Below are 23,072 nucleotides of genomic sequence, written 5' to 3' on the forward strand. Positions count from 1 at the left end.
CACCCTAACAAATCACTGGGAAGGGAAATGGGATTGCTAAAACTTGCTTAAGTAATTAGGATTTACTCCTAAATTGAAGATAGTGTCACTTTCTTGGGAGGATTATGAGTTGGGAGAGACCACAAAATCAGGATTCTTTTAATATGGAGAAAGAGGAAGGGGTTTGGCAACTTCTCATAATTTAGCTGTCATCTGGTGAGGTAAAGACAACACATAAAAAATCAGTTCGGGTAAGACAGAAACAGTTCCATTACCTGAGTTTACCAATGAAACCCAATCCTCCACACCCAAATTAGGACAGTTTGTTGACTGTAAAGACATAGGTCATTCCACTAGGAGGGGACATTTCTTTGAGATAAGAAAGTGAGAAGGAACAGCCTTGAAAGAACAGGGAGAGAAGCCCCCTAAGAGGACATTTCTTAGGCAAAGTTCCTAAGGCAGGAAACTGTAAGGATAAGAAAGCGCTGGAATAATTGGCTCACAGTCACCCAGAAGACAATGGCAGGTGGGAAGGGTAGAGATGGGGGACAAAGGGACATTCACAGCCTTGTAGATTGTGTTAAGAAGCTTGGGGGTTTTATTCTGTATGCAATGGGAAGCTACTAAAGGATTAGATAAATCCTAAGCAGAATCATTTTATATGTTGGAAAGCGTAACTCCATTTAATGTAGGCAGTATATCCTTAGAGAAGCTACTTATGAAGTCCCAATAAACTGTTGCCAGGGGAGCCTGTGTGGCTCAGTCAGTTGAGCATCTGACTTCAGCTCAGGTCATGATCTCACAGTTTGTGAGTTCGAGCCCCGCGTCAGGCATGTGCTGACAGCTCGGAGCCTGCAGCCTGCTTCGGATTCTGGGTCTCCCTCTCTCTCCGCCCCTCCCCCACTCACACTCTATCTCTCGCTCTCTCAAAAATAAATAAACGTTTTTAAAAAAAAAGGTGCAAGGAATTCAACTTCTTCACATTGGTTTTATGCAAAGCTGACCTTTAGTTGGTAGATGCCTGTTTATAGACCCTGTAGCCCAGAGCAATGACTTATTCGGAAGCAAACTCTTAAGACATGCCAAATAAACAATAGTGCCTCTGAAGAGAAATGAAAGCTCCTATTTCCCAATGTGGTGAGGCTGCTACTCACTTCAACAGTTGTTCACTGGTTAATCTCCTAACTGACTTAGACCTTTGAAGGGGATGCTGCCAGGAAAATGATGGCCAAGCACATCTCCCCACATGGTCTGCCAGCTTTGCTTTGTCATGCGTGTGGTCTGCATGGTCTGGCACATATGCCTGGGGGATCAGTCTGTAACGGAGGCTGCCTGTTCCAGCTGCAAAGGTGTTTCACACCTCGGGTTGCTTCACTGAGTTCAACACATTCCAGAGCTCTCCTGTTTCCTTAAAGTCTCCTTAATAAAAATGTCATTAAGTCGGTTTGTTTTTCAACAGTCTTTGAGTACCTATGCCTGTGTGGAGACAAACACGTGACGGAGTTTGAACAGTGTTAGTATGTGGTTGTGGAGAGCTCAGAGGAGTGAACCTGAATGGCTTCCTGGAGGAGGTGACAGTAGAGCTGAGCCTTCTTCTGGCTTCTGTGAGACAGATTAGAGTGGAAAAGGGTAACCAATGATATTAGTGGTTTAAAGGCTGCTGCTGGGGTCCAAAAAGATGCCATGGAGGTCTACATTGATGAGGCCAGTCCAAAAGTAAAGGAAGAGTTGGCGGAGAGAAATAAACAGATACTCGAGCAATACAGCCGGGGACTTCGAAAATGATTGGACATAGTGATGTGGGAAACAAAGGCAGAAGGAAATGGCAGATAAAATTAAATCTCCTTATAACCTGCAGCCCATTGACAAATACTTGAGGCAGGCTCAGTAAAAGGTTCTCCAGGAACTCCCTACTGTCATAATGCTAATGCTTTGCTAGAGGGAAAAACAACCTTAGCTTGACAATAGCTAGGCCTCCAGGATCCTGTGAGTCTTCTTTAGCATATGAAAATCTCATTGGAAACTTCCACTGGACTTTACCTCCCGCAACTTCATGGTATGTAACCAGTCTCCTCGTGGTCCCGGGGCAGCTCTTTCTGCCCACAAGTCCTTTCCCCATGCTTCAACAAAATCACCTTTTTGCACCAAAGATGTCTTCAAGAATTCTTTCTTGGTCGTCGGCTCCAGACCCCTCGCCATCGCCCCAAAACCTCATCAATAGGACAGACTTGAGATGATTCCAAGAGTTTTCAGCCAAGCCCATATCCTCCCCAAAGGATAGTTCTCCTCAAGCTGAAACACAGAGGTCACTAGACTTCCTCGTGAGAGCCTGCCCTGGATCCATTCCCCTTGTCCATGGCCTTTTGGGGGTCTGCTGATGAAGAATAAGTGGCATTGTGTATGGTTTTCAGAATAAAGCACTGCGAAGAAGTTTTGTTGCTCTTGCTTACAAAACATTTTAAGATGCTTCTGGGTAAATGCAAATGATTATGAGTCATCTATACCTCTTTCCCACGAGCGGCAGACAGTCTTCAAAGTGTGAGTAATGTCAGAAATGAAATTATTTTCCTGAATGTTGTTTCTTTTCTCTTTTCGTTATGAAGTATATTCGGTGCTCTTCGAACTGGTGCTTATATGGTGTACATTTTGATGACCAAAGGCCTGAAGCAGTCAGTTTGTGACCAGAGTTTTTACAATGGACCTGTCAGCAAATTCTGGGCTTATGCATTTGTGCTAAGCAAAGCACCCGAACTAGGTGAGTGTCTTCTCTCCTTCCGTTTCCACCCCCACCCCCCTTGGTAGCTACACACCTACAGTATTTATTTTAAAACAAAGAAACGATTTGAAGGCCCTGTTTTATTGGTTGCAGGAAAGTTATAATTAATGAATTTGAGAGTTCTTAACTAACTTCCGCTATCTTCTTCTCTCCCCTCCTTCCTTCCTTTTCAATAATTGTTCATGGTATATACAAAGAGCAAAATAGTTTATGTAAACATGCAGACTTCCAAACACTACTGAAAATACACTGCCAGAGCATATAAAATCTATGTGGCCCCTTCTGTCCAGCACATTAGCCGCTGTGCTAAGATGCAAATATGGAGGAAAATTCACAATGCAGCAATTTCCCAGTCCCACATGGAAGCATACTTTCATCCTGCTGTTAGATTCAGACCTAGAAACTAGCCTTTCATTTGGGTATCCTCATGTTCTAAGTAACAAATGCTAAGCATTGGTTTCTGACGTTTGATTTTAATCATCTAAGGAACGGGCCTTGGAGAAGAGGAATATGGCCCACCTTCTAGAAATTAATCCAAAATAACTCCCAGTGTATGTAGGGTGTTTTTTTCTTCTTCTTCTTCAACTCTTTAATGGTCTTGAATACAAGTGTGGCATAGGTTAGCAGAAACTGTGGAAAATTTGTGACTAAGGATTTGACGTGGATGTAGTTCACCAATATCTTTACTGTCGGAGAAAGTGATCTGCTGGTGATCATAAACTCTGGGTTCATCCATGAGCAGTACTGGTCATCATCTCAAAACTGGTTTATATCCTCAGGGAACACCTACTCTCTGGGTTTTTTAATTTTTTATATGGAGTTAAGAATTGTATTAATTAGTTCAAAATATTTATTTATAGATTGTATTCCCTCTCCTGTTTCTCCTAAAAAGGGGGTTAGAGGTTGTACTTTCACTATAAGCCATGTTACAATACAAACTACCCAGAGTCTTTCTTTAAGGTGTCCCTACTTCATATCCTGTGTCTGTTCACAAGGGATGTGAGATCTCTCTGATGTGTATGTTGACAATCTACCACTTTCTACCAGCTGCTTTATATATCCTGCCTACAGAGAACTGGCAATGGATTTGAACTATTGGTTTGACTATTAGTTTCCCAAATCAAAGACAAGGAAAACTTCAGAAAACCTTTCCTAAGAAAAGCAGGGGTATGGAGAGGGGTCCTCTCCAAAATAAGTAGATCACCGTTGTGTGTGCAGAGTCTATGAAAGCAGACTTAGGGTGAAATGCATTAGTATGGATGTATTCATTCATTCACTTAATATATTTATGTTAAGCACCTACAATGGATGTTTAATAGAGGCTGGAATAGAATGTCTAATCCATCTAAAAAGAAATTTAGAATAGGAGTTTTATGAACCAGGCCACAGGACGCTATTTTTTTCATGTTTGAATTGAGACCACAAGCTGTCAAATCTTAGACTAGAAAAATGTTTTCCAAACTTGGAGCCATACACAGTGCCTAAAACAGATGTGTTTTTAGGAATTTCAAAATTCTATGGGAACATGTTAATTTTGTGTTTGCATTTATAGATGAAATAAAAGATTGTCTTGCCAGATATATTTCTTTCATAGTGATGCTTTAGATTCATAGAATTTCTGAGGCAGATTATTTTTTCTCAAACAGGGGTTGGTCTAAGAATATGAGCGTGCATTCTCATGTATTCCCCTGGGGTTTTGTGACATTTTCTTTAAAATCCATACATTATTAATGTTTGAGAACTATTCACTTTGAGAAATATCATATCCCTTTGACTTAATTTATACTGTATAATAAGGATCCTGAGCCACCCCATCTTTTTTGATACAAAACTGACCATAAATATATGAGTACAGTGAATACTTGAAACATGTAAGCCCCCCCCCCCCCAACATGTTCACCACTGAACACTCTTCACAATTTCTACCTTACTACCCTCAACATATTTTTTTTCAAATCAGCAATGGTGCTTCTATGCTTCTGGCCCTTAAGCCTTAAATTGCAAAGAAACAAACTCAGTCTTTGCTTCTGGAAATCCTTTTCCTTGCAAGCGCTGCTTGTCTGTGTTCTGAATTTTATGCCATTGTATTTGAGGGACTTGAAACTCAAAATAGTCCCTTCTACCTTTAGAATAATTTATCGAAGAGCCACCTCAACCTATCTATAGTGGTCTTTTTTCTTCAAAGACATGAGTAGACCTCTACTGTCTGTCCTCCTATCTTCTGTTCCAGATTGACATCAAAGTTTTAGGATGGCGGACAGAGTTAAAATTTCCAGACTAGAACTATTGGTGAAGCATTTTAGAGGTGTTTGTGCTGTTATCCTGTGTCTTGTTAGAGTGTTAGTCCAGGTGATGCTAATTAATCAGCTGTCTTATTTAATCTAGACCCAAATTCACCACTCCCCACTGCCCCAAGGTAGACCTTATAATTGAACACAATTCTATTCCCTCTTGAGCCCAGAAGGAGCTGTACTGTAGTCCCTTGTGCCATTGTTTTGATAATCTCTTTCCCTAAGAAGCTTCATGCATCTTAGTGGGTTGTAGGTTGGATATCAAACACTCCATTTCTTAATAGTTAAAATATAGAATTGAAGTGTTGACAATGGGCTAAAGAGTGGGGGGCGGGGGGGGGGGCGGGAATCCTAAACTTAATCTGGTTCTTTAATGACATTCTTCATGTAGTTTCAGGTTCATTATATACATATTTTCATGGTCAGACTGCTTTGTTTTTCTATTTTAAAATATGTTTTATTTCCTTTTGAATAGTCTGGAGCTCATTGACAATGGCCTTCCCAAACTAAACTGTTGAATCAAAATAGATCCAAAAATCAGTACCAGTTGAGTGCCTCAAGAGATCGCCAGCCCCTAGCCCTAATTCAGTGAACATGTTTCTTGAATGCCTTCTTGTTCATTTTGGAAGTTAAGACCCTTTTCAATTTTTTCATTCTTAGAAAACATTGTTTCTACCACTTAGTTAAGAAAGATTCATCCACAGGGCACCTGGATAGCTCAGTCAGTTAAGCGTCCAACACTTGATTTTGGCTCAGAGCATGGTCTGATCTCACGTGGGTTTGATACCGCCTCGGGCTCTGCGCTGACAGTGTGGAGGCTGCTTGGGATCCTCTCTCTCCCTATCTCTCTGCTTCTCCTCCGCTCACTCTCTCAAAAACAAAAAAAATAATAAAGTTTAAAAAAAAAAAAAGGAAAGAAATAAAGATTTATCCACTTGGATTATTTAGAACTTTTCTTATTTTTAGGTCCTAAGCTCTGCTGTTCAATACCCTAAGATTCTGGACTCCCTTATGTGCAGCAGAAAGAAAAGGTTCCTGTGAGAAGGAACAGTTCTTCTGTGTCCAATACTGAAACTCTGTTTTCCCACCCAAACCTACATGCCTGCAGTTTTCACTATACTTTTCTTTGGGGGCTGACGGGGGAGGGGGGAGGCGGGTAGGGATGGCAAAATACACATAATGTAAAACTTAACCATTCTCAGTATACAGCGCTGTGGCATTAAGAACACTTGCATTACTCACATCGCCATCATCCGCCCCTAGCAGTTTTTCATCTTCCCCATTCGCCACCACCCATCAAATCCTATCACCATTCCTCCTTCACTCAACTCTTAATAGCAAGAAGGGCTTTCTGTTTCAGCAGAAAACAGGGAGCTCATTTCAGTGAATTATAGAGTTACGATCTATTACAACAAATGAGAAGAGAACCGCCAACCTGCTTTGTGTGCCAAAATCTTTGCGCGCCTACTGTTTGAATTATATGAAAAGCTGCTGAGATCTGCTTTTGTGAAAACTTGGAAACATCTGCTCTGAGTCTAGGTCCTTGCACAGTTGAGCTCGTCATTGTTTTTGAAACTCTGACTCAGCAGAGCTCCAGCTAACTCTGCGAAGAGGGGTATAGCCATCTGTGACAAACCACGCACAGTGGGCTGTCCGTCTCCTGGTGACTGTGAGCAACCCGGGGGTTTCCAAATGCTGATGGGCTTCTCCAAAGCCGCACAGACACCTGTACTTAACAGGCACACAGGCTGAAGGTACAGTTCAGAAGGGACACTTAGGAATGAGAAGAGCACACCCTGCCTGCAGACTGAAAATAGCTGAATCAAAAGTAGTTAGACAGGGGCGCCTGGGTGGCTCAGTCGGTTGAGCGTCCGACTTCAGCTCAGGTCACGATCTCACGGTTCGTGAGTTCGAGCCCCGCGTCGGGCTCTGGGCTGATGGCTCAGAGCCTGGAGCCTGCTTCCGATTCTGTGTCTCCCTCTCTCTCTGCCCCTCCCCCATTCATGCTCTGTCTCTCTCTGTCTCAAAAATAAAATAAACATTTAAAAAAAAAATTTTTTTTTTTTTAAAAAGTAGTTAGACAGACAGTGGTAGGGAGAACACGAACCAGCGGTACCTAAAATACATGATGTGGCTGAAGCGTCTGAGAGTCGAGAGTCCCGCTGCTGATTGTTGGCCAACATTCTTTCCATGATGCCAACCAGACCTTTGGCCAGAAAAGATTGGTTGGCCAACATCAAATAAATACACAATCCCTATCTTTGGTTTGCATTTGTAGGTCACTCTGTAGCTTTTGGCAGGCCTGTAAATACCATATCATGGCACGACGGGCTCATGACAAGTCAACTGTGAGATTATGTTGTTTCCCCAGAAGAAAAATAATTCATAACTTCCAGAGCGGTGTGACATTGCATCTCAGCTACAATATCCAAAAAAAATAAATAAATAAAAAAAATTAAAAAGTAGGTGGTCTTAAGGGAAGCCCTTCTGGAAGCCCGCCAGTTTCCCCTTCCCCTTGCCCAGGAGAATCTACCATTCCTTAGGTCAGCAGCCTCCTTGGGGATTCTAACCTTAATAGGGCATTGGAGGCTAGCCCGGAGAGGCTCCACGACCTTTGCTGGGAAATCCCATCTTCATTACTCCACCTGCCATCCTGTCTGTTCAAAAAAAAAAATCATAAATGAAATCAAATTAATTTTGTTTTATAGCTCTCATGACACGTCCTTCACCTCCAGCTCCCCCATTTAAATGGAAATACCTAACGTGTCTCAGATCATGCCCCCTACTCGTGAGATGTGAGACTCCTACTTAGACAGGAAAAACACAAATCAAGTTTCAATTCCAGAACTCTAGGCCCCACTTTTGGTTCCCAGTTAGCTTATTCTAATATGGTCTGTCTTTTGTCCCCTATTACTCTCCTCACACTGAAATTGTTCTTTAGACAATACAGTTTTAACATAAAAGTGATGCTAGAGTTAAAAATCAAAAGAATTAAAAAGGATGAGGTGCTTGTTACTTTACAGCAAATAACTTTTATTGCAACATGGTTGGATGTCATGGTGGATTATATACATTTCTGTTCATGCTTCGAGACTCATAAAAAACATCTTCTCAATTATGAATGACTGAATTTGTTTTTAACATATAATTCCTTGGACTTCTACCTTCTTTCCACTTTGAACAAAAGTAAGCTAGAATTATTGTGTCTGCATTATAGTTTACTGAGCCAAGGGAGGCACAAAGTAGTAATTACACAGAAATAGTGGATCTTTGACAGGCACACGAAAATAGCACAGCTTAACACTAAGAAGTAGACCCCGGGTCTCCTGATACCAGTTCCGTCCCTTAAGTATACAAGTCACAGTAACTGTCACCATCAATCATTATCAGTCTGGCTAATATTTAAAGGCATAATATGCCAGACATCTCATAAGAGAAAAAAGGACTTCCAAGAAAATTTGATAATATGTTCAGAAATACAGCAACTGATAGCTGTCCTTTTCTGTTCTAAACACATATGAAGTGATAATGTCTAACAATTCTGTAGAGAAACAAACGAATAGCTCCTGCTGAATGAAATGGGACACCACCTATATTATTCCAACCATGACCATCAGAACCTTAAAAATCTTACCCAGACCTCACGTTCTTTGACCTTTCCGAGTGCCAAATGTTTTAGGGCATCCATGAAGTATATAAGGGATAAGACATGGGTAAGTACTAATTCCCTTTGTGCTTAATTAGATTTCAGAATGAGACGAGGGGCCTTCTAGTTCTCGTTGTGCAAAGCAAATCAAATTCCAAAGGTCGCAAAGGATGTTGGGTTTTCCTATATCTGAGAAGAACCAGAGAGAAGAACCAGGAGCATACATCCTGTTTTTGTCCCACATCCCAATGTCTTTTCCACTTCTTTCATAGTTGTTTATGGAATTATGTGTATTTGTGACTAAGCTTGCTCTTCATCCATTTTCACATAAGTTTTTCTACAGTATATTTTTTGGAATCCTTAAGGCTTTCCAGAGAATCATTATGTATAAATAGCATTTACCTACCTGAGCAGAATCCTAGCGTCTATAACATAAATTTCCTACCTTAGAAACAGGGGTCTTTTGGGGCGCCTGGGTGGCGCAGTCGGTTAAGCGTCCGACTTCAGCCAGGTCACGATCTCGCGGTCTGTGAGTTCGAGCCCCGCGTCAGGCTCTGGGCTGATGGCTCAGAGCCTGGAGCCTGTTTCCAATTCTGTGTCTCCCTCTCTCTCTGCCCCTCCCCCGTTCATGCTCTGTCTCTCTCTGTCCCAAAAATAAATAAAAAACGTTGAAAAAAAAAAAATTTAGAAACAGGGGTCTTTTTCTCCAAGAGAATATTGTTAATAGATCCTGGAAAGCTTTCTCAAAGTTAACTCCATAAAAATGTGTGTCATTTTTAAGTTTTTAATGGTTCGATTCATTGATATAAAATTTTCAGATTACCATCTTCAGCAAACTGGGTAAAAGGTGACTTTTCTCTCTCTGCTTTTGTCTTTTCCTCACATTTTACTTTTCCAACTGCTGTATGTCAAGGCTTCACATTTTACAGGGAGCTTACAAAGATATGTTTTTTAGGAGAGGAGTACCTTTTGTCATATACCAAAGAAAAATGGTTTTCCTACTCTAGAGAGGCCTAAGGACATTTTGCTGAGCACTCCAATTCAAATCTGTTTGTCTCTATTGATAAATGATCTGAGAGAAGTCACTTGACTCTTCCAGACAATATTTCCTAAAATGTATGGCCGAGTTAAAAATTGGGTAGCATGATTGCTAATGTCCCTTCTAGATCAAAAGTTATTAAGATTTTGTGTAAAACAGGTTTCCGAAAGTAACATTTATCGAGTGTTTTCCATGTGTCAAGAGGGCATGTTGGTTATCTTATTTAGTCCTCGGACGTTTCCAAGCTACTGTTGGTATCCCCACCATCATCCCCATTTTACAGAAACTGGAAAATCGTGAGGATAAGTAACTTGCCCAAGCTCACAGAGCTAGTGCCATTCCCGGATTCTAACCCCTTCCGTGCCACGCCCAAGTGCGAGTTCAAGATGCCTACCTTCTTGTAAAAATGTGAATTACCATTATGTCATGGTCAAGGGGCTCATGCACATTTTTTGCCTTCTCTGTCTTTCAGGAGATACAATATTCATTATTCTGAGGAAGCAAAAGCTGATCTTCCTGCACTGGTACCACCACATCACTGTGCTCCTGTACTCCTGGTACTCCTACAAGGACATGGTAGCCGGGGGTGGTTGGTTTATGACCATGAACTATGGCGTGCACGCCGTGATGTACTCTTACTATGCCTTGCGAGCGGCAGGTTTCCGAGTTTCCCGGAAGTTTGCCATGTTCATCACCCTGTCCCAGATCACTCAGATGCTGATGGGCTGTGTCATTAACTACCTGGTCTTCTCCTGGATGCAGCAAGACCAGTGTCACTCTCACTTTCAGAACATCTTCTGGTCCTCACTCATGTACCTCAGCTACCTTGTGCTTTTCTGCCACTTCTTCTTTGAGGCCTACATCGGCAAGATGAGGAAAACAACGAAGGCTGAATAGTGTTGGAACTGAGGAGAAAGCCATAGCTCAGGGTCATCAAGAAAAACAATAGACAAAAGAAAATGGCACAAGGAATCACACATGGTGCAGCTACAACAAAACAAAACACATGAGCAAACACAAAACCCAAGGCAGCTTAGGGATAATTAGGTTGACGTAACCCAGTAAGTTTATGATCCTTTTTGGGTGAGGACTCACTGAGTGCACCTCCATCTCAAAGGACTGCTGCTGGAAAACCCCATTCCCCTTTCACTGTCAGTTCTAGGACAAATGAGAACAAAAGTGAGCCAGAGGCACAGAAAGAGAGAGGAGTAGAAAGTAAACAAAGGCTATTAACACTATATGAAAAAAAAACAAAAAACGTATTTACTAAGTGTTATATTTCTCTAAGAATGAAAGAAGTTTACGTAAAAAACCGTGCGAGCACATACACACACAATCCTTTCTAATCTTTTTTGACACTAAACTGGAGCCAATAGAATAGATAAAATGGAAGAGACACAGGGTGTGTATCTAGAACAATAATGCTTTTGCGAAAAGTAAAACCTTTTAAAGAAAGGTTAGTAGCTGTAGCCCCCAAAAGAAAAGATGTCTTAATCACCTCTCATGAAAACAGATGTAAACAATTGTATTTCAACTCAGAGAAAGACTGGTATCTTTCCCTTCATAGCACAGGCTCAGGCTAGTGTGGGTTTGCTAGAACCAAACGGGGCACGATACTTTTCCAAGGTTCTTCCTGGGAGGATGGAAACAACGCAGCCCAGTTCCTCAAGGGGCAGCTCCATCGTGGAGCATTTCTGATAGTTTAACTGTAATTTCTACTCGGAAATGAGCTAGAAAGGATTATCCTTGGTTCAGTTGCCCTGGGCTTTGGAACCGAAGAGTAAATACAGAATAGAAAAGGTAAAACTCAACCAAATGATTTGAAAATGGATTCTGTACTACCTGTGAAAAGATCCAGCCGGATATCACTCTTGAGCTGGGAAAAAGGGGAAAGGACAGGAGGGAAAGTAGGGGGCCGAAGATGAATACAACAGACTACGCATACCCCTCTCTATTTGACTTCACACACACTCATAACTTTCCAAATGAAACCCTGTTGTACAGTCCATATTTTCTATATTTTTGTGAATTTCAAAAAGAAATCTGCAGGGCTCTTCCTGATATTGGGTGAACACTGTGTTTCCTCATCCTCTGCATTTGCTGCCTAAGCAATGCAGAGGTGTGTAAAGTGCCCTCTGCTGGTCAAGTGGAGATACTTCAACAGACACTTCATGGCAAGTTTGGCTGAACAGTTGACAACAAAGGGCCCCTTAGAGACTTATCCTTCAAATTTTAAATGATATAAAATACTCGTCATATTTTTGGCCAAATCAGAAGACATTCTTCCTGCTTCAAGTCCGCTTCAGAAATTTTTTTAAAAGGGACTTTCGCTCTGGAACTCAGAAAATCAATTTATTAAGAGCCATATTGTTTAAAAAAAAAAAAAAAAGCTAGATAATATAATATTATCTGTAATATTTCAGTCCTTTACAAGCCAAATAAATGTGTAAACATTCCTAGTATTTCAAAGAAGCAATTATGTAAAATTGTTCAATGTGATATGCTAGTATTCTAATTGGTTAAGTAGCTTCATGATTAGAAAAACTAGATGAAAACGATTAGCAGCTACACTGTGTAGACTATACACACATAACCACACGTACATGCACACAGATGTGGGGTACACTCAACTTCAAAGCCCAAATGCATAGAGACACATTTTCTGGCTAGCAGAAAAGGAAAACTGTTGTTTATCTTTCTTGCTTTATTTGAGAGTGTACAGTAAAAGGGATTTTTCAGATTATTTTTATATTATTTTAGCTTTAATTGTGCTGTCATTCATGAAACAGAGCTGCTCTGCTTCTCTGTCAGAGATGACAAGGGCTTTCTCAGCATCTTGTTTATGTGTGGAATTTAAAAGAATAAAGTTTTATCCCATTCTGTGTGAATGGCTTGAACAATGAACAAAGAATCCATGCAAACCAGGTCATGACTGATAGACCCAGGGTGGGGGTGGGGCTTTGCAGGGGAGGGAAACTGTTACATCTGTGTTAAATTATTGTGAACAGTCTATGATGTCTTGACATTGGTCCAGAGATGAGAGACAATTGACGGAGGGATGTATTGTGATATTAAGGCAAAAACAGACATGAGCTAAAAAGGTGGGACCTGCTATAACAGCTACTAGGTTCTTAGGATGCAAATAATGTTATTTTGAGCTTTGAAAATCCATGATACTGTGCAATATGCTTTTTTTTTTCCTTATAAAAGAAAAGGAGCAGAATAATTAAAATGAGGAAAAGGCCAAATACAGCTGACTTGAGTTTAACTGAAGGACCAGTTAGAGCTTATCTGGTTGATTTAATTTAATTATTGAATCCATTGATTTATCATTGATCCTTCAATGCAGGTTAGAATAAGGAAATGAGCACAGACCTTAAATAGACTCTAAATGATGCTTCCAAAGCACTTTTATCTTGATACAGGTTCATACTTGTGTTCACTTGTGAGATAATTTAGAATTTTTGTTTACAGGTTGAATGTCTAATAAATAGTTTTTGAATTGGCTAAATATATCTAAAGGCTTTTCCAATGTTTATCATGGGAGGAAAAAAAAACCTTAAAAAAAAAATTCTGGTATTACAGTTTCAATACAATGTTTTTAACATCTTGGCTTGATTACTTAATTATATCGAGATAAGAGGCTGGACCACTAGCCCATGGCAAATCTGAATCCTACCAGAGAATTGACTGCCACATAGATAATCCTACTATCAGTTAACATTCCAGAAAAACTTGGGCAGGCAAGTTTTTAGAACTGCCCCTCTATGCTGCAATAGATTATCTTTCTATTGGAGATTTTCCACTGCATTCCAATCCCACCATGTTGGAAACATTTCTGGGTTGAAAAACAAACAAACATCCTTCATTTCATATATAAGTGCATGCAATTTGATGCCCGAGGTCTGAGTATCAACCGGAGTCTACAAGTTTGCAATGAAAAACATTCTAATGAAAAACACTCTGGAGGTTTTATCTGGGCCTTCTAGTTTTGCTAATGAGAAAAGAGTAAATACTGTACTATTTAAATTCCTGCCAGGCCAAAGTACCAAATTAAAATCCTATATCGAGATTCTTATTCCAGATAATTTACCCTCACCCTTCTAGTCACACTCCACTATAAAAACTAGGGGGGAGGGATAGATTGCTTAAGGGGGAAGAAAGGATTGATTATATTACTCTCACTTCCCCACCTCTCTACTAATGTGGTTCTGGCCTGAATCAGAAACTTCATTTGGGTAGGAGTTTTGCAGAACAGAATGGTAGAACACTTCTGGGAAAGAGATCTACAGAATTTTTTTTTTTTTTTTTCTAAATCAGATGTGGTATCTTTGTGATAAAACCTGGCACATCAAAGAAACAAAGTGCCTGGAGTAAACTACACTGAGTAGAATGCTCCAGAAGTCTGGCCTCATTCCCAGACTGCAAAATTACCTGGGAGAGACAGCGTGCTCAGGTTACTCTCTTCTCTTTATTCTGATAAAACAGCCTCCCCTCAGAGACCAGGTGTCACACAACTGCCAGCTCCAGCACATCCTGAGGGCTTTTTTTTTTGCTCTCTCTCGGAGTTGTTGGATTGGCCACGTGCTGATTCAAGAGAGCTGGTAGTGGAGTGGAGAAGATCCAGTAGACTTTGATCCCACAATCGAGTGCTTTGAGATGTATGTGGTGGTCCATGCCTGTCTCTTTTAGACACTTGTTTCCCTGAAAAAGTTTCTGTCCCCAAGAGTGTAACTGTGTGAAAATTCCATGATGGAATCCCAGAACTTTCCAGTAGTTCAGGTTTTTTTGTTTCCACTGATATTTTGCTATCAGTTCAGGATGATAGTTCGGCCCGTGAGTCACTGTCTCCTGTAGCTTTGTTAAGTGCTCTCTGTCTCATACACAAGATCTGATTCTTTGCGCCTCAGACCCATTACCATCAAGAAGAGATTTTGCTGAGAATGCACCACAGGGTTTGGCCTGTAGTACGCACACACTGAAGTGAGAGCCAATAAAGCAGCGATACTTTGTGCCAACAATCAGTATGAAGTGTTAGGACCCAGTTTCCAACGAACTGACGGCCTTGGTCTGCTGGTACCCAATACTTGAGCAAAACAAGGTCAGTGCCATTATACAATTTTTCTGAATGCCAGTTGTGACAGACTCCCAATTATAAACGTCCTCCAGCCACATGGCAGAACCCGTAGCTAAGAACACCCGCACAGAGTATCGAAGAATATTCACAAGCCTGTTGAATCATCCCATTAACTTTCCTCATCCTCACTTTAAAAATTCAGGGCTCATAGAAGGGGAGACAGTAATTCCCAGGCTTCCCTTCCTCCTGAATTACACTTAGAAAAAAGTGAAACAGAAGTTGTTCTGACAATAGAAGAGAAAGCATGCGTGCACACCCATGTGTGGGTTTGGAAAGGTCATAATAAGGGCATTTTAATTTTGTGTCGGGCAAACAAAAGTCTTGCAGTCAGATACACTTCAGTGGAAATCTAGGCCCAAAACTACATTGTAGTAAACTTCTGAAGCAACTCGTTAAATTCAAGAAACCAGTCCCATAAGTCAGGGTCAAGCCATAATTGCAACCCACTTAGGCCAGGATCGAGGGGTCCTGACTCATGCTGGTATTTAAACACTTAATTTCTCAACACTTGGCTCTTGAGACTTCTCTCTGTGGGCAGATATCAAGAACTCTCCAGAAGTAGCCTAATTGTGCTCCCCAGGCATGTCAGTTTCAGGCAGGTCTGTCCGGGCATGTTCAGGTAGGAGGCTGCTTGCTGCTAACTTGAAAACCGCTGAGAGATGCAGCCTCTTAGGGGCCCGAGAGCACGTTCAGATAGAAGTTCACCCATAGAAGCTTCACAGAGCAAATCACAGCAATGTTGGAGTTGTTATTTTCAAGTGCTTATTTCACAACATTCAAAGAAATATTTTTTCTTGGTATATTAAAATAAAGTCATAACTTTTGATTTAAAATCAAACTACGTTTCTGGTTTCTTTGATCTCTTGCTCTGGGCACTCCAAAGGGGGCATCCTGGACACTACAGCCCACTCAGAAATCTCAGGAAGGTCACTCCACACTTAACACCAATGTTCTCGTGGAACGTAGGCGAGTCACTGGGGGTCTCAAGTAGAGCTCAATAATGACATAGCCCCCGAAAAACTACAGATCCCACACATACAACACTTCATAATTTATGTGCTTTCCAGACCTATTAGCTCACCAGAGCAGTCATGGGGCAGACAGTCACAGTTGGATAACCCATTTTACAGATGAGGAAAATTTTCTCATTAAATCAAATGTCACAGCAGTATGGGGCGCCTGGGTGGCTCAGTCGGTTAAGCGTCCGACTTCGGCTCAGGTCATGATCTCACGGTCCGTGAGGTCAGGCCCCGCGTCGGGCTCTGTGCTGACAGCTCAGAGCCTGGAGCCTGTTTCGGATTCTGTGTCTCCCTCTCTCTCTGCTCCTCCCCTGTTCATGCTCTGTCTCTCTCTGTCTCAAAAATAAATAAACGTTAAAAAAAAAAAATTAAAAAAACAAATGTCACAGCAGTAGAAGGAATGGAATTTTAACATCATCTTCTTAACTTCAGTTTCATTGTTGCCATTCGAATCCTTTGGAAGAAGTAGAATATATATTAATAACATTCCAATACCTGGCACCGAACTAGGAAGCAATTTGCCATGTCACTGGACAAAGGGTTTCAGGGCAAAATGTATGTGGGGGAGAATATTTTGAATGCATAGCACCTCTTCCCCAGGAAGGCACAGCAGATTCATTACCTGCACACCTGTGGACTATTAGCAAGGGTAGGCCTGCACCCAAGAACCTGTCATTTGGGGGATGTTTTCCACAGCCAAATTACTATGAACATACCTCTTTTTACATCATCTCAGAATAAAGATGGAACTTTTTTTTAAATAAGAAAAAAATTTTATTTTTTAATTTTAGAGAAAGCACAAGCACAGCAGAGAGGCAGAGGGAGAGAGAGAATCTTAAGCAGGATCCATGCTCAGCGGGAGCCCTACACGGGCCTCAATCCCACGACCCTGGGATCATGGCCTGAGCCGAAATCAAGAGTCAGATGCTCAACAGACTGAGCCACTCAGGCACCCCAAGAAAGAGGGAACTTTATATTCCTTTTCTAACCTATTTAACGTATGCTCTTAACTCAGGATAAAATGGGGCAGGGTGGCAGGGAACTCCATGTTACTCACAAATTATTTTATTAACTTCACTCAAAAAAAAAGAAAGAGAAAAGCAGAAGCAAACGTAGGGGGTGTTTCTCGTTTTGATAGCAGTCTCAGAAACCCAATACAAATGACTGATAAAACCAGTGATACAATACAAGCTCCAGAGATGAATGAAGCAAGCATTAAAACATAAAGCATTTTATATCATCATCTAGCTAACAAAAAGGCTGCACTTACATTATTTCAAAACCCAGAAACTTACTCCAGCAGACTTCCTAGAAGTGGAAACATAAGAATGGGATCCGAATACCAATATTTCAGGAACATGAGCACTCTTGGCTGTTTTTTGCTGTTTCAAAGTGAATGAAATTAATTGGAGTCAGGGAGTGCCTTAAATCAATGATCAGGACAGTTAAAATAATTAAGAGCTCCCCACTGATCGGTCTATAGCTGATGAATCTCCAGTCCTGGCAGATCTGGGGCAGGGTCTCAGTTATTGCCAAACACCTTAGTCTACAGGGGGCCCTGCTGAGAAGCAATGGTGATGGCAGGATGTCCACAATGGGGGGATGGACATCCTGCCCCCCACCCCCCCCACACACAACTGGATAGTCACACACGTGCTTCTGCGTGTGCTGTCTGCCTCATTCCATGCTGTCCTGAAACATCATGTCACTAATAAAAGACTCTAGGCAAGATGAGAAGCTCTGGGTCAGGAAAAGATCAGATCCTACCGATGTAAAAGAGATATCTAATTCACTATCCATTTTACGCTGTCACCTTTTACATTTTCTTCTGCTTTTCATTGTTTTTCATGTACATAATAACTGAAAGAAGGAACCTTTGGTATTTCACCTTATTTATATATGCATCATAGAATATGTATTTGTGCGGAAAAGATCATACACATACACACTACGAAAACAACATTGCAACCTAAGGGTTAAACACGTGTGCCAGCCCCCTCCTGACACCCCCCCACCCCGCTGCGATCTCACTCCTGGATTCTGCTATCTTTGGTATTTTCAGGCCCCCAGGGTGAAAACCCTGTGCTACACACTGGGCTTTCATACACAGCCTCGTTTTCTATCGACTACACTAATTCCTTTCATACTAGAGGGAAAACTGCCCCCCCCCCACACACACACACACTGGGCATTGCTCTGCTATGTTTTATTTATGAAAACTCTGATGGGTGTTTCTTAAGGCAGCCAATATCTCTCTACAAAGAGAAGGCAGTGTTCACTCTTCCTGCATCCTCCACGGTTCATAGTTCTATGTGCGTTACTATAAAATTCCAGAGCCTTTTTGCAAAACGAGCACTTTGTTTCCAAATTACAAGCAGTTCTAACTTCAACTTCGTCTCAGAGTAATCAAATTAAGACAACATAAATAAACCTACTGAGCTTCCAAACAGACTTAGGCAGCTATGCCAACTCATTTGTTCATTTACCTGTAACGTGAATTTCCCTTGGACCCACCAGCCTGTAGAGACCAACGGTTTACCAGTTTGTAGCTCCCACTGATGCAGGACCTCTGACTTCCTGCCAAGTCCTTTGCATCTAATTCTGGAAACCACCAAGGGGAGTCTCGCAGCCTCTGTCAGGCATTTCTGTTATGCCATCACCCCCACCTCACTTCCTTCCCTCCCTCCCTTTTCCACCAGGCCCAGCTGCTACTGCATCTCTCTGCTGGGCCCTGAAGTCTTGCTTTCTGCACAGCCAGGTTCAGCAGTCCTCAGCAGGCGACCACCGCCCACTGCTCTCCTGTGGGGCAGGATGTCTCTTTCCCCTTGGTCACATGTGCCATGTGAGAAAGCTGGCCCGGTTCGCTAGTCAGGGGCCAGGCATGTCTCCAGGAAACAAATTGGGGGAACAGCCATCCTCCTCTGCATGGGCAAAGCTTTCTCCTGGGTTGAGCTCAATGGACCTAGTTTCCTTCTCCACTTATGGATAAGTACCCTCCTTGGAGAGTTCATAGCCCCAGTGTAACTGGACTTTGCGGCCACTGCATTTGCTCCCCAGACTTACCCAGACATATCCACGCTTAGCAGAGGGCACAGGTAGAGCTCCTTTTCCAGAAGGCCCCATCCCGGCCCCGTTCTCCTGCGGACTCCCTAACACCTGCCACCACTATAGGTCCAGCCGTCTCCGTGACTCGCTTAAATTCAGCTGAGGCTCCCTGCCACGGCCACAAATAAATAATGAAGTGCAGAGATATTTAAAACAAGTCTTTTCCCTTCCAGTAAAAATCGATTTTTGAATTAAACGGGCAAACCGCAGAAAGTCACGATAATTTCTTAGATTTGCTCTGTTTATTCCTGACTCATGGCCCATTTCCTCTGCCTCCAAGTATAAGCACAGGTTAGGGTACTCGTATTTTCTCTTCACTGCACTGTGCTTTTCTACCTTGTGAGGTTCATCTTCACAGTGATTAAATGATTAGTTATTTGTGGACTGTTTCAAGTCTCTCTTCTTCAGTAGACTACAAGCTCTGTAGGACAGGAATCCAGTTTGCCTGTTCTCCCTAGCAATGCCAGGGCGTGGCAGAGGGCTGAATGTTAGCTGAAAGGATGAATAAATGTTGGTGTGCAGTTGTGGGTGTAACCTGTGCTCTCACTTCTTTCTCATACTAGCTGTGTGTTTAGTGTGAATGTTTGTACGTGTGTGTGTTTCCATACATCGACAAAGTCCTTGTACTTTTTCATTGTATACTAATAAACAGGCAGAACTGTATTTGCAGCTCCTGGCTTATTTGCTTAGTTACTTAATATTTGCTCACTCTACTGAAAACGTTAAAATCTCATGTAACGTAGGGTTTGTGATTAGCAAAACTTCTTGTCTAGGACTTCAGGACATAAGCTCTGGGATCCAACTGCCTTGCTCTGCCATCTGCTTGGCGGTACTTATTTGGCAGGCCTGGGCCTCATTCCCCCCCATCTGGGCAATGGGTATAAAAATGGTACCTACTGCATAGATTTATTATGAGGATTAAATGCGATAGTCCCTGTAAAGTGCTAAACATAGTCCTTGGTGTGAAATAATTGCTCAGTAAATGTTAAGCTGATATTACCACTATTACTATTGCTGTGTCATGTTCTCATTTCTGGGTGGTATATACATGAGCCTCTCTTTATTCTACACCACGAGCCTTGAGGAATTTGCCTATAGAACTCCATTGTCGTATTGTTAAAACACATTCTGTAAACAAAGGAAGTGTCTTTTTCAGGCTAATCGATTATTTCCATTAGGGCAAATGTAAAGTTCTTTCCAACATTTTTGCTTGTTTCTTTTGGTAGTCATTCATGATTAGCAAAGATCCTTGAGGGGAAGAAAATATCTTTCACCTAAGCACCCACAGTTTGTGCCCAAATATTATTGTAACCTGTTCTCAGAGATCATTTGTCACCAACAGGCCTACTCCTTGCATGAATATTGTAATAACAAAAAAAATCTTACGGGTGAGTTCCTGCACTTTATAGCTTAAATATCATTTTTTGGCATAATTAATTTAAAAAGTGCCAGGACTATTAATTCGACGCAAATATCTACACGTAAACATCTCAGCTGAAACAGAATGGTCTTTTTTTTTTTTTTCAACGTTTTTTTTTTTTATTTATTTTTGGGACAGAAAGAGACATAGCATGAACGGGGGAGGGGCAGAGAGAGAGGGAGACACAGAATCAGAAACAGGCTCCAGGCTCTGAGCTGTCAGCCCAGAGCCTGACGCGGGGCTCGAACTCACGGACCGCGAGATCGTGACCTGGCTGAAGTCGGACGCTTAACCGACTGCGCCACCCAGGCGCCCCCAGAATGGTCTTTTTGTTTTATGGATCTGATGGGTGAATCTGTCAAGAACAAGTGTCTTGTTAGGAGGTTTTCTACTAAAAGAAACTTGACTCCAGGAACATAGATAACTCCCAAATGGTTATTATATTCAAAACACCCTGAAACATATAAAATTCTAAGCTGATTAAACATGTACTTGTCACTCAAAAGTAGTGAGTGAAATATTAATCACTAGAAGCATCGTTCAATGTAGACCTATTCGCTTACCTTTAAGCTCACAAATAAACCTTTCATTGGGAAATGTCTGTAGTGTGAAGAAAACTGTGAATCATCAGAGGCTGCACCTGGGCTGAGAAATCACGTTTGTCTGTCTGTCCATTCCAACTAAATTAACTGCATCTCAGAGAGTGTAGGCTACAGATTCGGCTTTAACTACCAAAATGTTATAAACTTCGTTTAATTCAGGTACCATGCCACTAAAAAGGGTTCTCCTTGTCTAGAATTTCAGTGTACTTTCTGTATTACTCTGCAATTATGTTACAGCGACGACATGTTAATTAAAGCCACATGTTTCTTTCAAAATTGCAATTCTAGTCAATGGATTTATCCAGTGTCCAGCTGTGAAACCAGAATGAAGCCAGTATCCTCAACAGAGTCTTAGAGCCTGTTTCTCCTTTTAAAAAAAAGAAAAGAAATAAAAGAAAAAAATCTTTTATTACATTGAGTTTGTTTATCAAGAAAGATCCTCATTACATCCAAAAAGCTATGTTAGTTCTTCCTAAAATGTCCCATATGTACATATATATGTGCATGTTAAAAAACAATTTGAAGTTTTTCTCCATTTTGAACTGCTCCTCAGAGCTTAATTCATAGGTAGTTTTATTGCACCTAACCATTGATTAAACCTTTCATTATGAGAACTTTTAAACATACATCAAAGTAAAAAGTGTAATGAGCCCTATATTCTTACCATTTAGATTTAACATTTACTAACATTTTGTTGTATTTCCCATATTCGCTTTAAAGCAAATCCCAGGCATCATGATATTTTATTCTTACATATTTCAGGAAGGATTGCTTTAAAAAAGAAAAAGACATTTTCTTACATAACCACGGTATTGATATAAAGACACCTAGCAAAATTAATAATTTCTTATTACCGTCTAGTGGCATTTTTCAAATTTCTCTGCTTATCTCCAAAATGTCTTTCTACAGAGAGTACTCCTCCTTTTTTCCCATGCCAAATGATTTATTAGAGAAACAGGGTCAATGGTCTTATGAAATGTCCTACATTCTGGATTCTCTGATTGTTAGCTTGTGGTATCATTTAACTTATTTCTCTGTCCCCAGTACTGCCTATAAATGAGAAATCAGGTCGGTTTTTTTTTCAAGTTTATTTATTTATTTTGAGAGAGATAGGGAGAGTGAAAGCGGGGGAGGGGCAGGGAGAGAGAGAATCCCAAGGAGACTCCACGCTGTCAGCACAGAGCCTGACATGGGGCTCAAACTCACAAAGCCACAAGATCATGATCTGAGCCTAAACCAAGAGTCAGTTGCTTAACCGACTGAGCCATCCGGGCACCCTGAGAAATCAGATCTTAAAGCTTCATTATATTCAGCCTAAGGTTTTAGGCAAGAACATTTTTGGAGGTACTGTGTATTTCTAAAGGAGACGCATGATGCCTGGATTCCCCACTTTTAGAGAGTCTCAGATTGCCCAGGTGGCTCAAATGGCAATCTGCCCCCACTTTATAATGTCAGTATGTAATATAATGTCTATATACTGTAGGCGTATACTACAGGCTCATACTTTGACGTCTTTCAAATGTCTAGTTCCCTATAAATTTTTCATCTAGTCCTTTTGCCATCCATTCTGATAACACTTGCTTGAATCATTTATTTTATTGGAGGTGAAAAATCAACATTTTATCATTTTGTTTCTTTTCTACATTAACTAAAATTCTTGTGCTTAATTAAAAGCATTCTTCATCACCTCAGGCCATTGGGCATCCTAAAATAACGTTTATGTAGGGAACTATACAGATAGGCAGGATAAGTCCTTAATTCTTTCCTTACATGGCAATTTTCAAAGTATCATTTTGGTGCACAAGCCACTTCCAATAGTGACAAATGAGTTTTGAGATTTTTTTTTTCTCATTCACCCCCTTCTTTTTCTCATTATCTTGATGAACTAATAGAGTTTTATGTATTCAATATGTTTCAACCAATTGTAGTCATTATTCTTTTTTGGCTGCTCAAGTTATCCCATTTTGGGTCAGTGGGAGCCCTTTAGAATGGCTGCTTTATCTTTTTTGTCATGACCTCAGAAGTCTGATAGCTTCTTTCCTTTTGGCACAATGGGAT

At 41.1% G+C, this 23,072-nt stretch overlaps 1 protein-coding gene across 6 annotated transcripts in view; it reads left to right on the forward strand.

Annotated features, from left to right (window-relative positions):
• The window catches only part of ELOVL6 (ELOVL fatty acid elongase 6), a 144,583-nt gene extending 131,337 nt beyond the window's left edge, over window positions 1-13,246 (forward strand). For all 6 annotated transcript variants that reach the window (XM_058721652.1, XM_058721653.1, XM_058721654.1 and 3 more), the window contains 2 exons: window positions 2,583-2,734; window positions 10,204-13,246. In XM_058721652.1, the coding sequence (XP_058577635.1) occupies window positions 2,583-2,734; window positions 10,204-10,628 (577 nt within the window). In that variant the 3' untranslated portion in view covers window positions 10,629-13,246. The remainder of the gene's footprint in view (window positions 1-2,582; window positions 2,735-10,203) is intronic.
• The last annotated feature ends 9,826 nt before the right edge of the window (window positions 13,247-23,072 follow it).

Source organism: Neofelis nebulosa, chromosome 3 (genome assembly GCF_028018385.1).
Source record: "Neofelis nebulosa isolate mNeoNeb1 chromosome 3, mNeoNeb1.pri, whole genome shotgun sequence".
Classification (NCBI taxonomy): Eukaryota; Metazoa; Chordata; class Mammalia; order Carnivora; family Felidae; genus Neofelis; species Neofelis nebulosa.